General features: G+C 38.8%; 2 protein-coding genes across 3 annotated transcripts; both read right to left on the bottom strand.

The window, feature by feature from the left end:
* On the bottom strand, positions 1-10,814 carry LOC106352787 (ferredoxin-dependent glutamate synthase 2, chloroplastic). 2 transcript variants are annotated; one of them, XM_013792415.3, is made up of 33 exons: positions 10,297-10,814; positions 9,774-10,086; positions 9,211-9,653; positions 8,997-9,128; positions 8,663-8,761; positions 8,517-8,587; positions 8,094-8,190; positions 7,564-7,656; positions 7,350-7,495; positions 6,905-7,064; positions 6,654-6,764; positions 6,349-6,564; positions 5,793-5,950; positions 5,413-5,542; positions 5,194-5,252; positions 4,954-5,059; positions 4,415-4,511; positions 4,020-4,135; positions 3,738-3,935; positions 3,533-3,643; positions 3,161-3,400; positions 2,986-3,084; positions 2,561-2,656; positions 2,252-2,449; positions 2,088-2,162; positions 1,885-2,010; positions 1,688-1,786; positions 1,353-1,495; positions 1,168-1,261; positions 852-1,090; positions 677-755; positions 515-598; positions 1-415 (listed from the first exon to the last, which is right to left on the bottom strand). In XM_013792415.3, the coding sequence occupies exons 1-33, from the start codon at positions 10,540-10,542 to the stop codon at positions 239-241; spliced, it is 4,851 nt and encodes a 1,616-aa protein (XP_013647869.2). In that variant the 5' UTR covers positions 10,543-10,814; the 3' UTR covers positions 1-238. The 2 variants fall into 2 exon arrangements, with proteins under 2 accessions (XP_013647869.2, XP_022554851.2); XM_022699130.2 differs by lacking the exon at positions 10,297-10,814 and having other exon boundaries at positions 9,211-9,472; positions 9,538-9,653; positions 9,774-10,069.
* Positions 10,815-11,459: 645 nt separating this feature from the next.
* On the bottom strand, positions 11,460-15,411 carry LOC106356701 (phosphatidylinositol 4-phosphate 5-kinase 5). The gene is made up of 7 exons (XM_013796432.3): positions 14,228-15,411; positions 13,944-14,111; positions 13,703-13,868; positions 13,500-13,616; positions 13,218-13,411; positions 12,934-13,137; positions 11,460-12,557 (listed from the first exon to the last, which is right to left on the bottom strand). Exons 1-7 carry the CDS (start codon positions 15,406-15,408, stop codon positions 12,266-12,268), a joined length of 2,322 nt encoding a protein of 773 aa, XP_013651886.1. The 5' UTR covers positions 15,409-15,411; the 3' UTR covers positions 11,460-12,265.
* Positions 15,412-15,769: the final 358 nt, after the last annotated feature.

The following is a 15,769-nucleotide window of genomic DNA, read 5'->3' as shown; positions in this document are numbered from 1 at the left end:
AAGTACAAACATGCTGGATTTCCTTTTATTATCATCATCGACCGGTTGAAGTAAACCCAAAGATAACCGAATCCAGACCGAATTAGAAAAGAAGAAAACAAACCATGTCAAAATCAAATGGAGGACTTGTAATGTAATCTCAGAAACTGAGAGACTCATCTGCATCAGGACTTTGACTGTACAAAGAAGAAACTACAATCAATTCTGAATCGTTTTTACTTCTTATCACTTCGGGAAACTACACTGCAAATGTGTTTGACACTTGTTCTTCCTCTCCTGTGGTTGTTTTCAGGTGGTGGTCGGAGTTAGCTTCTGGTGTATCTTCTTCACTTGGTGGTACAAGTTGCCAGAACATTCCAAGATACTTGTCCCATTCCTCCACAATCGCTGCTCCTTTACTGCTTCCTGTTTTCTCCTGTTTTTTTATTTTACATAGAAACGGTTCGAAGATTGAAACCCAAATCATCTGATTAGAGAAGGTACGAAGAGAAAGCAAAGATAGAGAGTTAGTTACCACATGAGCTTGGATCAGGCTCTTAAGTTGTGTTTGTCCCACTGGTGAAGTCACTCTTTGGATCTTCACTATCTCTTTGTTGACCTGTTTCAATGTTTCACAAAACGTTTAAAAGAAAATACCTTTCGGGATAAACTCAGAGGAGTTTAGTGATATTAAGACCTTAGGGAGGAGAGTGTCGTCCTCGTCAAGAATGTACGCCAATCCACCTGTCATCCCGGCAGCTACATTTCTACCGACTCTGCAATTTCGGACAAGAAACATTCGGCGGTTAACACACTCTTACGTTCCCCGTTTTGGTTTCGTGGTCGAGGTTGAGGACAGTGTTTTTACTTACTTGCCAAGTACAACTACACAACCACCAGTCATATATTCACAGCAGTGATCTCCTGTGCCTTCAACGACAGCTTGAGCTAGAGAGTTTCTAACCGCAAATCTCTCTCCTGCTTTGCCTCTTACAAATAGTAAACCACCTGTTGCACCATACAGGCAAGTGTTTCCTACAATAGTTGCATCTTCAGGAAGAAAACCAGTCGATTCCACTGGTAATATCACAACTTCACCTCCGGCCATTCCCTTGAGGCAAAAGAGTGTTATTAAGAGACTATTTATCGAAGATATTGTAGAAAGAGAACATTGATTTTGAGGCACACCTTTCCCACGTAGTCATTGGCTTCACCCACAAGACGTATATTCATTCCAGGACTTAGAAAACATGCAAAAGATTGGCCAGCACTTCCATTGAACCTGTAGGGGTACGTAACGTAGTGGATCATGGAAGTTGGTTCTCATTATATATACTCAAAGTTTGTTTTGTGTTTACTGAATCCCAGCTTACGTTAGGTTCAGTTGTCCAGCAAAACCAGTGTCTCCGTATTTCTTCGCAATTACTCCCGCAATCCGACCGCAAACAGAACGGTCCACATTGTATATGCTCATGGTTTTGTGAACCATTGTTTCGTTCTCAATTGCATCCATTATCTGGGAAACAACCAAAATGTAAGTATCAAGTCCTCTTGCATATGTAAAGAGACAGTCTTCTCTCCATTGCCATAACTACAACGAACCTCTTCTAAAGTAAAAGGGTTTTGCCACTCATTAACAACTAAAGATTGTAAGCTACATTATTTAACGTTCAATTAAAGAGTCAATAAGAAAGACAATACAAGTTACCTCCGGATCCTGAAGTAGAGTATCATCAAGGACTGGACCATTTGAGTGAACCTCCTGCTTCCTAATGGAAGTACTGCTACGTTTTGGTAGCCCAACGGACTGCAAATTTTAAGAAGAAATGAGCTAAGCACATCGATAAAACTTGTGCGTAGGCACGAAAACCATAAAATCAATAAACATAGTTACGGACTACTTACAGATAAGAGATAACTGAGGTCAAGATGGGTTTTCACGAGCGAGATGTCCCTTGGCTTCAGCAAATCTGTCCGCCCAATTATGTCATCCAATTTTTCATATCCCAACTGAGCTAATATGCCCCTCACCTACAGAAATTAAAATGAAATATTAGACATTAAAGTTGGTGATAGTTTTGTATCAGTGAAATTTTCTTGAAGATTACCTCCTCTGCAATATACAGGAAGAAATTGACAAGATCACCAGGAAGACCAGGGAAACGTGCACGCAGCTCCTCTCTCTGTAACCAAATTTAGGGATATATTAGCGTGAATTGGTTATGAATTCGAAATAGAAACATGAACAAGTAAGAAAGGAGTTCCAATTTACCTGACTGGCAACACCAACAGGGCAGTTATTAGTGTGGCAAATGCGAGCCATTATACATCCTGTGGCAATCATTGCCAGAGTACCAAACCCATACTCATCAGCACCCATAGCTGCAGCAATCAACACATCAACACCACTCTTGAATCCTCCATCAACCCTGATTATAACTCTTTCCCTGAGTCCATTCCCAATGAGTGTCTGCAAAAGATTGAATGTTAGCTTTCAAGACGCATCTTAGACATTCAAGAATTAATAAGAGATGGAAAACTGAAGCTAGTAAAGGCTACCAGTGCAAACTAAAGTATATACCTGCTGGGTTTCAGCTAGTCCAAGTTCCCATGGACCACCAGCATGCTTTATGGAACTTATAGGGCTGGCTCCAGTTCCACCATCATACCCTGATATCTGTAATCAAAGAAGCATCATAAATTTCAAAATTCCGTAATTGCACAACTATGTTTCTGCAAGTCAAAGACACATTTGAACATATACATATAATTTGAAAAATGGAACAAAGATGGTCACTAGGAAAAGTATAGGAGTGGCATGCCACAAGTGGTCTTTGAAGCCAAGTTTATACTGATTATATATATATCGTCTTAGCATGTCCCCAGACAGTACATTTTAAAAGCAGACTGTTAGCATAATTACATGTCGTTTGAGCTAATATGTTGATTAAAGAATTACACAATTCTAATTTCAGATCTCTCGCAAACTCTGAAAGAAGTGCATACCTGTATGATATCCGCATTAGCCTTCGCTACTCCTGAGGCAACTGTTCCTATTCCCGCTTCTGATACAAGCTTGACTGACACTTTTGCCTTGGGATTGACCTGATTATTAATTTTTGTTACGAGGGAACCCTTGATTCTCGAAGTTCGCCAAATATTTACACTGGAATAAAGGTACCTGATGAAGATCAAAGATTAACTGTGCCAGATCCTCTATGGAATAAATATCATGATGTGGAGGTGGAGAAATAAGCGGAACTCCTGGTTTAGAATTTCTAAGTCTAGCAATATATGGGCTAACTTTTTTCCCAGGAAGCTGGCCACCTTCACCTGGCTTCGCTCCCTGAGCAACTTTGATTTCCAACTGGTCTGCGTTAACCAAAAACGTCGGAGTGACGCCAAAACGCCCTGAAGCAACCTATGAGACGACACAAGGTCATTTTGGTATTTGAAAAAAATGAAGGGAATCAAGGTCCCGGAATAACTTCCTGAGAGTTACCAGACTGTACACATGAATAATGACCTCTAGTCAAGTTGACTTTTCCAGTACCTGCTTAATAGCGCTTGTAGCCGTATCCCCATTTCGGAGACCTTTAAGATGTGGCAGCGTTGAAGAGTACCCATCAACAACATCTATTAGCGGCTTCCAGCGGATCGGATCCTAGCAAGATAGACAGTGAAGTTTTAGCAACTAATGTGGTAAACTTGGCGTTTTGAAGTAAGAAAAAAGGCCTAACTAGATAATAAAGACCTACCTCGCCTCCTTCCCCTGAATTAGACTTTCCCCCCAATCTGTTCATTGCAATAGCAATTGTTTCATGAGTTTCTCTCGAGATTGCTCCAAGAGACATTCCACCTGTACAAAACCTCTCTACAATAGAGGAAGCAGGCTCAACCCTCCCAACAGGGATAGGTTTACGGTCACTTTTGAACTCAAGAAGATCGCGGAAAACCTACAGCAAAAGAATAAATAAAAATAATGTTCACTTGTTCCAAAAAACAGGATTAAGTATGAAGGTGACAGTATTAGGACTCACTGTAATAGGACGGTTGGCTAAATGCTGCTGATAAACTGCATAGGCTGTTTCACTCTTTTCACGGACGGCTTTATGAAGTAACTTAGACATCTCTGGATTGTTTCCATGATATTCGCCTTTCAAATAACCAAATATACCAAATCAAGAATATTACTAGAAAGCTCGTGCATAAAGAATGGCAGCAACTAGTCTACTAAAGAGACAGTAAAATAGTGTACAGAAAGGTGTCTGCATATAAGCATATTCGACCTTATTATGTAAGAATATATACAATTTAAAATCTCTAATTAACTTGATAACGTTTTACGAATAAACAGACGCAGTAGTATGTATGTGCTTTTGCATAGACATCAAAAAGATTATCACCAAATAACGGTTTCAATCCAGAAAAGTACCTCCAGGCCTAAATTGAATGAAACCAAAGTTTTCTAGACGTTTGGCTGTATCCTCAGAAAATGCCCTCACCCAAAAAGTTAACGTCTCTCTAGCCAGCTGCAGACAGAGGAAGGCTTAAGTATGAGTGACCCTGAAATCCCTTTGAAACAGAAACTATCTTACATTGAAAGATATGAGAAGCATTCAACAATAGAGGAGATCTCAGGCTTTTATCAGAACTTTTATCTATTGTATGTTTCTCCACAATAGAGAAACATACAGCTAATGCCGTAAGAGTTTCCCATAGTATATATCTCCATTCTAGCTCCAATAATTTTATATTTATCAGTGACACTTTAGCTATTTTCATCTTGTCACGGAAGCAAACTAAATCAATCATCTAGAAAAGAAAAATACAATTCTAAACATAAAACCAAAAAGCACACATGTTTTGACTCCGTGAGAAAATATTAGTACACGCTCCTTTAGGTTTGGAAGTATAAATAATAATAATAATAGCATCTAAACTGAGATCCAAAATGTTTGGGAGCATTCTGACCTCATCCAAAGTCAACCCACCAATGCGTGATGCACTACCACGGAATGAAAATTCAACAACCTCCTTCCCCAATCCATAAATCTCAAATATTTGTGCTCCACAATAACTGAAAACAGAGAGCTCAGGCATTATGTTACAAAGAAAAAAGAGAGAGAGAGAGAGAGCTCAGGCATTGAAATGGAAATAATCAGATACAATTATAGGATCAATAAACAAAAATAGATAGTTGAGAAACTGAACCTAGAGAATAACGAGATGCCCATCTTAGAAAGAACCTTAAGAAGACCAGTGTTAACAGCCTGCAGTAGCAATTCAAAGAATCTTAGGATGCCTTCCTTCCATTACTTATAAAGACAATGGCAGTGATATAACAGGAAAATATATGCATGAAGCAAGGGTTCGAATGGCTTATCAAAATTTGTCAATGATCAAGAGTTCATAATCATTAACATGCCTAACCTTGCGATAATTCTTTTGAGCCTGTTCCATAGTTACAGTGGGCATTTTTCCATTTCTCATCATGTTCACGGTCTTGTTGCTTAGCCGCCACTGTCTACATGTTTCCAGTGCTAGGTGCGGGCATATAGCACTGAAATATGGTTATAGACATAGAGCAACGTGACATCAAACAGTTGAGGAAAGCACTCTCGAATCATTACTCAACTCAAAATTAAGAATAAGAGCGTATTATAAACTAGAGATAAACATGAGCATACTATAACGCAATTGAATAAAAAACGAGAGAGAATAAATTCATCAGAATTCCACATGATTTGCTGTCATAGGAAAAGAAACAGCCTAACAGGATGAAGAATTCAATGAAAAGGAAAAGTAGAAACCTTGCTCCATATCCAATCAAACAGGCAAAGTGATGCGTACTAAAGCACTGAGCTGTATCTGCAATAATTGAAGCTGACATCCGAAGACCATTCTCGATCAGATGTTGATGAACAGCACCTACTGCCAACAACATTGGAATTGCAGGATGAGTTGGTTCCTGAAAAAGGGACAGGTTGTAGGATTAGGAGTAGAAACTAAAAGTGTATTTAAGAAATAGATAAAGATAACTAGAAAAGAAAACAGCACCCAAGTTCGGCAATTCATTAACACACAATGCTAGATTGTAGCAATTCATTAACACACAACCAGTAACAATGGAACTTTTACGTTCACATTTGAACTTAACAAACAAGTAAAATAAATCTGCAAACTGACTTTCTTTCCCTAAACATTCCCAACTTTCGAAAGAGCATAGACAACAATTTCGCTAGTCCAAAAAGAGAGCCTAGGGAATAGTTGTTAGTAAAACAAAATAAACAAATCCAAAGGTGATAACCATATATCATAAGATCTAAAATCACAATTGACCGTATACACTTGGAAATATGTATGTACCGGATTATCAGATCTGTCTGAGAGAACAAGCACTTGGGAACCATTACGAACAGCTTCATCTGCAGCTTCGCAGAGTTTTAGAAGAGCCTTCTTCAAAGATCCGTCAATTCCTCTGTGGATGTCAAAAAATGTGGGCAAGACTTCAGATTTCAAATGTGGATCGCTGAGCAGACCTTCAAGCTCCCGTTCATTTAGCACCGGACCAGACAAAACAACCTACTCGTGAAATCACAAGTCTGAATGAATATAAAATCGCGCAAAAGCCTGTTTCTAAGCCAACACAAAATCCAAATTTAAACTCTTACCTGTGAAACATTCTGAGGCCCAACCTCCAATATATTCCCACGCTTTCCAATATTAACTTCAAGTGACATGACCAAACCTTCTCGAAGGGGGTCAATAGCTGGATTCGTAACCTGTAAGCAGACCATGCCAAGAACCACAAAAGAAACCATTTCAAGGACAATTCAATGATTTACTACGACAAAGCACGCAATTAAACTAGATCAGAAGAAACAAATAATTCAAATTGTGCCCTTTCGAAAGGAGGACAAACCTGAGCAAACCGCTGCTTGAAATAATCATAAAGCATATGTGGCTTCTGAGACAAGACTGCCACTGGAGTATCATCCCCCATGCAAAAAGTCGGTTCTTTTCCCTGTGCAGCCATTGACTCAATTACCATTTGAACATCTTCGCTCGAGTAGCCAAACGCCCTAGTCCATCAAAGTCAAAATAGCCAAAATTAACGTCTTGATCAGGGAAAAGGCAACTAGTAGCTACAAAATGCAACTTATAAAATACTAATGGTGAAATCAATTGATGAACTTTCTACAATTCTACTTTGAACAAAAATCAACCTTTTCACCCACACAGCAGATATATGCCACGTATACAAAAAGACAATAAGAGTTATAAAAAGTTAAGTACTTTGACTTCAGATCAATCGCCATATGATGCGCACATGATGGAAGCATAACAGAAGAAACAGAAAGGCTTACTGTTGGCGTCTTAAGATCTCTTCAGTCTCCATGCTTGCTGATGAAAGAAAATTAGAAGGCTTCATGGTTCGCAGGTTTTCACTTACCCATTTTCCATATGGGTTATACGAGGCAACCCGCTTCTTCACTTCAGTGTTCTCATATACCTGGAAAAAATCACATTTTAACAATGGGAGCATCCGAAAGATCGACAGTAATCAGGTGCACCACCAACCTGTCCACTTTCCAAGTCGACAGATATCATCATGCCAGGTCCTAGACGACCCTTCATGGTGACTTTTGATTCATCCATTGGAAGAACACCGACCTGTATAAAGGCATGACTTAGTAACTTTCTAAAGCCAACATATAAACACAATATGATACCAGAGCCCCTGTGTATCTTAACCAATTATCTATTTTGATTTGCAAGCCGTAACCAATCATATATCTTAATTTGCAAGCCTTAACTCAGTTTCTAAAGAAAACACTTCGTTTGCTTGACTGGATTTAAACTACTCCTAGATTTCACACTAAGTGATCATGAAGAAACTATTTTATACTGATCACCTATTTAAAGAAACAGTTCGCAAAGCTATGTCAAGAAAGGAAAACGAAGATACTTCCAAAGTGATTAAATGAACTGGTTTTCTGACCTGTCAGGACCAAAGCTTTAAGATTCAGGCATAAGCCCAGTCATCTGCTGGCAATCATTAACCTTGCTTAGATAAAGAACAAGTACATAGAGTAAAAGACAAAACGCACCTCTGAGGCTACATAGACAACATTATCACTTGTCCGCCAATATCTAGCAGGCCGAAGACCATTGCGGTCAAGGCAGGCTCCAACCGTCTTTCCATCACTGAACCAAACAACTCAAGGTTTACGAAGATTGAAATGTGAAGGCATAAAAAGGAAATGCGACAGACTTGCTAGCTCAACTACTACCACTTTGAATGACAAATTATCACCAGGGTCATTTGTCCGCCAATTGTCCCCAATGGTGGACATTTTGAAAAGAGTAGCAGAAAATATCTGAGTGGTCAAAGTCTTTCAAGCCTCTGAGAACAGTTATGAGTACTCAGTTTTCTTAATTAAATAAGCTTCGGAGGAATAAGGGCGAACTGAAAACTCAATCTTACTCACATGACTAACTTTTCATGGCTAAGAATTCGTCAAGCAAATTACCTGAACAATATCAATGCAGGTCCATCCCATGGCTCCATCTGTCCCTTGTAGTAATCATAGAAGTCTACAGCCTACAGTCGGAAAGCTGATAAGAGAAGCACTTGCAAGTATCCACAAAGATCAAAAAAGCAAACACGAAGAAATACCTCAGGGTATTTAATCATTAAGGTCGGGTGATTTTTATATGCCTCTGGCACAAGAATCATTAGAGATTCCTCTGGAGTCCGGCCACTTCTTATCAAAAGCTGCACAACCTCACTAATATAAATACATTGAACTCTTGTGGCAATAAGAACAAGTTTATTACCATGCTATACTCAACAGTAGAGAAGTTTTATGTAAGCAGAATATCACTATTGCTTTTATGTTTTAGCTCCTAAAGCAAGAGTTTCTTACTATGCTTCTTCTTAATCCAAAAGTAGATACCAAAAAAAAAGAATAAGAACGGGAAAACAAGTTAGGTAGTTAGATGACTCTTACTTCCGCTGCACTATCAAGGTTAGAGGAGTCCGAAGCCTTTGAATTGCTGATTGGGCGAATATCATCTTCACGTCCATGCCAGACGGGTGATTTTAGAGATGCTTCTCGAGATGTCATCCAGTTTAGGTTCCCCTGCAAAACTTGTTCGGTTTCAGTGAGAGGTCCTAGCTTAGTCTTGATATAACAAATCTATCAACAAGAGGAGACGCATAACCTGTATGGTATTGATCTCCCCATTGTGTCCAAGAAACCTCATTGGTTGAGCAAGAGGCCATCGGGGACTAGTATTTGTGCTAAATCTTCGATGATAGATGGCAAAAGCAGATTTATAAAGATCATTTTGAAGGTCGGGGTAAAATAACCCAAGAACTTCTGAACGAAGCATCCCCTTGTAAACAATGGTCTGGTTAGACAAGGAGCTGAAGTAAAGCTCAGATGCCCAACTTTCAGAAGCAACTGCTCTTTCGATCAGCTTCCTGCAAATGTAAAGCTCTCTTTCAACGTCGTCTACTTTATCTTCTTTGACAATTCTAACAAAGACCTGCTGCGTATTTGGCATTGTCTTTCTGGCATAATGACCGACGATGGATGGTTCAACAGGAACATCCCTCCATCCAAGCACCTCCAGGCCCTCTTTCTCAAAAATACTTGTAACCACTGAAGAGATATTCCAAACATAATTTAGCGAGGAAGATATTACATGTTATAAATAGGAAAATAATTATAATTTGGAGCTGCAATTCACAATCAATCTGTATAAAACTATTCTAGATTCACCTTTCTTGGCTTCTCTCCTAGCGTTTTCATCTCTAGGCAGGAACAGCATTCCAACACCGGTATGCAGCTTATCAAAAGAAGCCAATCCTTTCTTCTCAGCCCAATCGTTAAACAAATCCCAAGGGATTGAAGTCATCAAACCAGAACCATCACCAGAAGCATTATCAGCACCACAACCACCCCTGTGTTCCATACAACCAAGCGCTATCAGAGCATCCTTAACAATCTTATGCGTAGCCTCGTTCTCCAAGTGTGCAATGAACCCAACTCCACATTCTCCCCTTTCCGAAACTATATCTTCCAAGTAGGCCACCTGCAACGATCCAATTCAAAAAATTTAACCAAATGAACTCAAAATTGCATAAGTCAAAGCCAAAACCTATAACAGTATCGACGTCTAAAACCCTATCGCGGACTCTGATTCCCGCGATGTCTAATGCTACAGGATCAGTTCAAGGCATAATATATGAACAAGATGAAAATGCATATCCTCCACAACTTTAACAAGGATCGGATAGATCACCTTAGGCTTCGGATCAGAACCAGAAGCCGACGCATCGAAATTGAGGATCGCTTTTGCCGATAGCGGAGACCTCAGCGAGGACTTTAGCAGTGGAGTGGAGCCGCGAAACACGGAGAGTCCGTTACGCCGTTTGGTTCCGACGAAGTCAACCGAGAAGAGAGTCTTAGTAGAGCTCAACTTCGCGGAGGAGAGAAGACGGGAGACTGAGGATGAAGCTCCGGCGGCGCCGGGAGATTGCAGCGCCATGGGATGATCGATCGGAGTTCGAACTTTTACTCTCTCTCTGCGACTGTTGCCGTTATATTCAAATGTCAAAATAGAAGGAGAGGCTGATTCGCTGCGAAGGGGTGTACGGTGCACCGGAATCGCAGAGAAGATTTAGCCGTTGGTGTTGTTCAGATTATGGCACGAGGTAAGGGAAAGAGGTTGAGTGATCAGATCAGTGAGCGCACGGAGGACTCAAATCAAATCGCCGTCGTTTTTTTTTTTGCCGTTGCTGTTGTTGCAAAAGGTGGTGATGGAAAGCTGAATTTATTAGCTTTTATGTTTTCAAACGTTATTTTCAAGATCTAGCGGTGCGTTTGGTGACGCATGTGTGTTTTAGAGGTACAAGAACAATTGAATTGAATGACTACAAAACTATATAATTAACATAATAACATGTCTAAACAACATTGATATTTTTCTAAATATAATTAATTCTAACTACAAAAATATATAATTAACATAATAACATGCATTAAGTAATATGTATTATATAGTTATATCTTTAAATTATGTTGGATTTTAATATTGAATTGTTAGGCTTCCAAAGTTCTGTTTATAATTTTGAAAATTATGATATTAACCAGATAAAATATACGTTAATTAATACATGTCGTCATATTGCTATAACTACTAGTACTTTAATGTTATTTAAATACGTAATAATCTATAGTTAGTGTGGATGTCGATCATTTTTCTAAAGTAAATGGGAATACGTAATCATCGCTTATAAAACTATATTAGTGGATGTAATTAACTTGGCTTGAACAGTCGCATATTTAATTCTATACTGTACTCTGAGCCTCTGTGGGGGGCAAATCTCATAACAAAACAAAAGATTATTTCTCAATTCTTACCCACCAAACAGCAAGTGTTACTAACTTAGAACAATTAATGGAATATTACTCTATTTCTTTATTGAAGAAAATAAAAGAAAGCATCATCACCTACGTAACTACATTGCCCAAAGTTGTGTATATTTATAAAAATCTGCCTGCTGTCTTGTTCAGCAACCTCTTTCCAGACCAAGAAAGTTTCAATTTTATCAACAATCTTTTTAATTTATAGCCAAAATGATGACCAATCAGGTTTAGTTTTAGTCTTTTGAATTGAATCTTTTGATTGGTGCATCAAAGATACTTTCTTGCAATTTATATAAATACTTAAATAGAAGCAGTCACAATTGCAGTTCTAAATCAATGTATACCACCAGCTCATGTTCTGTTAACATGACTGTATACATATTATTATTTTCCTCTTAACTAAAGCAAGTTTATCTTAAAAAGCAATGTGATTATTGAAACCGTTCAGAATATATCAGCTTTTAACAACAAATAAAATTTTAGTTGAAAACTTGAAATTTTACTACTATAACTACATCTGATGGACCGGACCACACTTAATACTGCGAATCTCACATTATTTCAACCACCATCTTCGCTCAAACCAATATCTACAAGAATTATGCATTTCATAAGATGAAAGGCTACACAACATTATACAAGAAAGAAAGAAAAAAGTATATTCATTTCTATGGTTTTCAACTGATTACAAAGTTTAATACAAATATCTTGAAGATATATAATTGAAACAAACAAAATGGGAGTTTCATACTTGCAAGTTGCGGAGCCCTTGCCGAAGTATGTAAATTATATATGTAGCCCTATTTCCTGGGATACAAGAAACCTAAAAAGCAAAGAGACAATCAATTATCATCTGTGAACGCCTTGAAGATAAAGTCACGGAAACGCCTCGAGTATTGTTTTGGATCAACTGCAGATATAGAGGAAGGATCATATTGTATGCTTTTGTAAGCATGTTCTAGCTTTTTGCTGATATCATAATCTTGAAGAATGTCAATGATACCAAATATCAGCACCACTTCATAGAACTCTCCCGTTGGCTCTCCCACAAGCTCAAGCTCGCTATCACTGCTTTTCCTCACCGTTCTCTCTGCACGTGCTGGCATGTTGGTTCCCAGTCTGATACTAGCCCACCTGCAACAACATAACCATAACCAAACCCATGGTTATGTGAACCTTTGGGAAAACAGATCTTAAGTTTCTGACGAGAAAACATGATTTTTTTTTTTTTTTGGTGAAAAACAAAATTTTATATTTTAGTGAAAAATGGGATGGCCATTTAAGTTTTTAGAGAGAAAACAAATTTTATATTTCTGACAGAAAAAAGAAATTTTATGTTTTTGGCGGAATCCGCCCGTTTCCAACCAATATTAATTTATTTAGTCAAATAGGGTTTTGGGTTTCAAATTTTGGAAGGGTTTAGTATATCAACCATTATTATCATTCCTAGTGTTTCTTTTGTAACTTATTATCATTCTAGTGTTGGTATTGTTCTCTTGTGTTATGTTACCTTGAGGGATCTGAAAGTAGTTGGTCAACCTCTGCTCTAGAGAGACGATGGCATGCTTCTTCATCAGATTCACCAATAGGTGTTTTAGCTCCAGAAGGAATCAGATCTCCAGCTACTGAAGATTCTCTGAAGTGAATACCAACTAGTAGACTATAGTCCATGATCCTCTCTTGTTCTAAGAACTCACAGTCTTTATCTATTTGCCTGTAGTTTTAACAATGAGACATGAGAAATGAAACAAGCACAAACTAACCAATCAAGAGTAGAGTAGAATGGTTTTCCACCTGGTGAATTCTTGGTACCATGCTTTCTGCAATCTGAAAATGAAACTCAGGTCACGGTCTTTTAAGATGGTGTTTGAATCGATTTCTGATTCGGGTTTGTCAGTGGTTCGGCCAAGAGAAGATCCTTTCAGATCAAAGATTCTGTGAACAGAGTACTTAGAACAAAACAGATTACCCATTATGACAAACCTCACCTGTTCCAGACCAAGAGAGAGAGAGAGATATGAGATCAAACCAGCCCTTTCTAAGGCCATGTCACATTAAGAGATGTTTTGTATCTACCTTCTTTTGTGTTGGTCCATTCAATCTCACACAGTGTAGACCAAAGAATCTGATTACTAAAGAGTTCTCAAAAGCTCTAACATGGTTGTAATATGCTGCAAGCATCCTCAGAAGCACCTAGATCAAGACGTTTTAAGTATATGCAATTTAAATATTTGGTAACACCAATAACAACAATATATGGTAACTTGAACAAATCTTACTTTTGTTTCAGACTTCTTCATTGTTTTTATCATGTAACGATCATCATTTGTTAAGTAAAAAAAGCTCCCACTTTTACCAGGGGATGATAATTCTCTGAGGGCATCATCCCCACAGATGGATAACATATAATCAGCTGGATCTACTTTGAATAGCTTCCTCAAGCTCCTGGAGAATTGAATCATAAGCAAAACATGTTAAGTGTAAGAAAGACATAATTACTAGGAATGTGAAAACACTAACCTGAAAACTAGTGGGCAATAATCTTTCCATTTGAACTCAGTAGATTGATGTGGAGGTGTGTACTTAGTTCCTTCACGTGGAAACCTCCTCCATATCTTATCTTTTGGATCAAAAGCTGAAGGTTTCAGATCAAGAGATGCCGCTGGAGCTTGTCTTCCAACAGAATGTCTGTGGAGACAAAACCACTAAACATGACACCAGAAACAATGGCGTGGCTCCACGTGCATATATATATACCAACAAAGATCAGATTGTATATAAATCATAGTCTCTCTCATATTTACCTGATCCCTAGCTGTAGATTAAGCATAAGGTCGTAATTGCGATGACCTTTAGAAATAGTCTCCCCTTGCTTCCTCCCTGCCTTTGGTAGTTTCATAGGCACAGGGCTAGACTTAAGGCTCCGAATGCCTTCAGCCTCCAATCTCATCAACTCTGCATCCAACTCCTTCCTCAAATCTGTGCCTTCTTCACCGGTTTCATTCCCCCACATATTCATCTTCTCAAACGCTCTATCTACACCCACACTCACCCTCCCATCAACAGACACCCTCCTAGGCTTCTCTATACGTTTGGAAGAGTTCCAAACAGATAGTTTCTTCTGTGAAGGAAGCATAGGAACCCTCTCTCCACTGCATATAGTGTACTCACTCAAATTATCAAACAAATCTTTAGGATCCCATTCAAGATTCCCTTCATTTCCTGATGGATAATAAGTACCATTCATCTCCTCTGGATCCTTAGACCAGTTACCAACATAGAAACTCCCATCATCCCATTTATAAGTCCCATTCCCTCTAGGGAACCCTTCATCCCAACACCCATCATATCTATTACCATTTGTCCACACAAAGCTCCCTTTGCCATAGATAGTACCATTCTTCCATTCACCAGTGTAATGACACCCATCACTCCATTGATACCTTCCATGACCTTCTTGCAGACCTCTCCTCCATTCACCATCATAGGCATCTCCATTTGCAAAACTCTTGACACCATGTCCATGCTTCAGGTTCATCACCCACTGGCCTTTATAAGCATCTCCACTTGGACCAGTGTATGTGCCGGTACCATCCATGTACCCACTTTTAAACTCTCCTTCGTACGTAGCACCAGATGGCCACCCGAACTTTCCATTCCCCATGGTTTTACCGTTGTACCAGTCACCAATGTACATGCAGCCATCTGTCCATAGGTATTTTCCATGGCCGTGAGGAAAGCTATCGTACCATTGCCCTGTGTAGTAGTCTCCATTGGGCAGTACTCTCTCGGCGTGGTAAAATTCCTCTAAGCTGCTCCTGTTTGTGCTGGTCTCATCATCGTTCTCATCAGTTGAAGTATCGTTATCCGTGTGTGGAGATACCGATACTGTTCCAAAAACGCTGTTTGCGCGCTTTTTGGCTTGTTGCGTCTTTCGCACGGTCACCTCCCATGCTTTTAGAACATAGCTTTGTTCCTTGCTCATTTTTTTAAACTAAGAAAATATATATCTAAGAAAAACTGTAACATGTGCGTTCTTGTCTAGATAACAATGCCAAAGATGTACACATGCCCAAGAAATCAACAAACATATGTCTCACTTGTGATTTTCTTTTCTGCCTCTTATAATCTCAATGTAATAATTGAATCAGAGGCAAAGATCTTGCTTACTTTTTCCTTCAGATTGCAGCATTATTAGATTGAATATTTCTCTGAACCATGTTGCAAAACCAAACAAAGACTCATGGCCAAAGAAAGAGTACTTAAATGGGAGACAAAATGTCTCCGAGATTTCATCTTTTCTAATCAGTTTTTCAAACTAATTTTACCATTACTCAAAGAATGAC

Source organism: Brassica napus, chromosome C5 (assembly GCF_020379485.1).
Source record: "Brassica napus cultivar Da-Ae chromosome C5, Da-Ae, whole genome shotgun sequence".
NCBI lineage: Eukaryota > Viridiplantae > Streptophyta > Magnoliopsida > Brassicales > Brassicaceae > Brassica > Brassica napus.
The sequence above is the reverse complement of the archived record's forward strand: the minus strand, read 5'-3'. Positions and strand labels throughout refer to the sequence as shown.

Bases quoted from the DNA above. Each gene is read 5' to 3' on its own strand.
- LOC106356701 (XM_013796432.3), bottom strand. From the start codon at position 15,408: ATGAGCAAGGAACAAAGCTATGTTCTAAAAGCATGGGAGGTGACCGTG. The intron at 13,869-13,943 runs GTTAGTGTTTTC...TCAATTCTCCAG, and splicing joins TATTGCCCACTAGTTTTCAG to GAGCTTGAGGAAGCTATTCA. The intron at 13,617-13,702 runs GTAAGATTTGTT...GTCTTGATCTAG, and splicing joins TGAAGAAGTCTGAAACAAAA to GTGCTTCTGAGGATGCTTGC.
- LOC106352787 (XM_013792415.3), bottom strand. From the start codon at position 10,542: ATGGCGCTGCAATCTCCCGGCGCCGCCGGAGCTTCATCCTCAGTCTCC. The intron at 5,543-5,792 runs GTTTCTACTTTT...ACCATATTTCAG, and splicing joins TTGATTGGATATGGAGCAAG to TGCTATATGCCCGCACCTAG. The intron at 756-851 runs GTAAGTAAAAAC...CCGAAATTGCAG, and splicing joins TGTGTAGTTGTACTTGGCAA to AGTCGGTAGAAATGTAGCTG.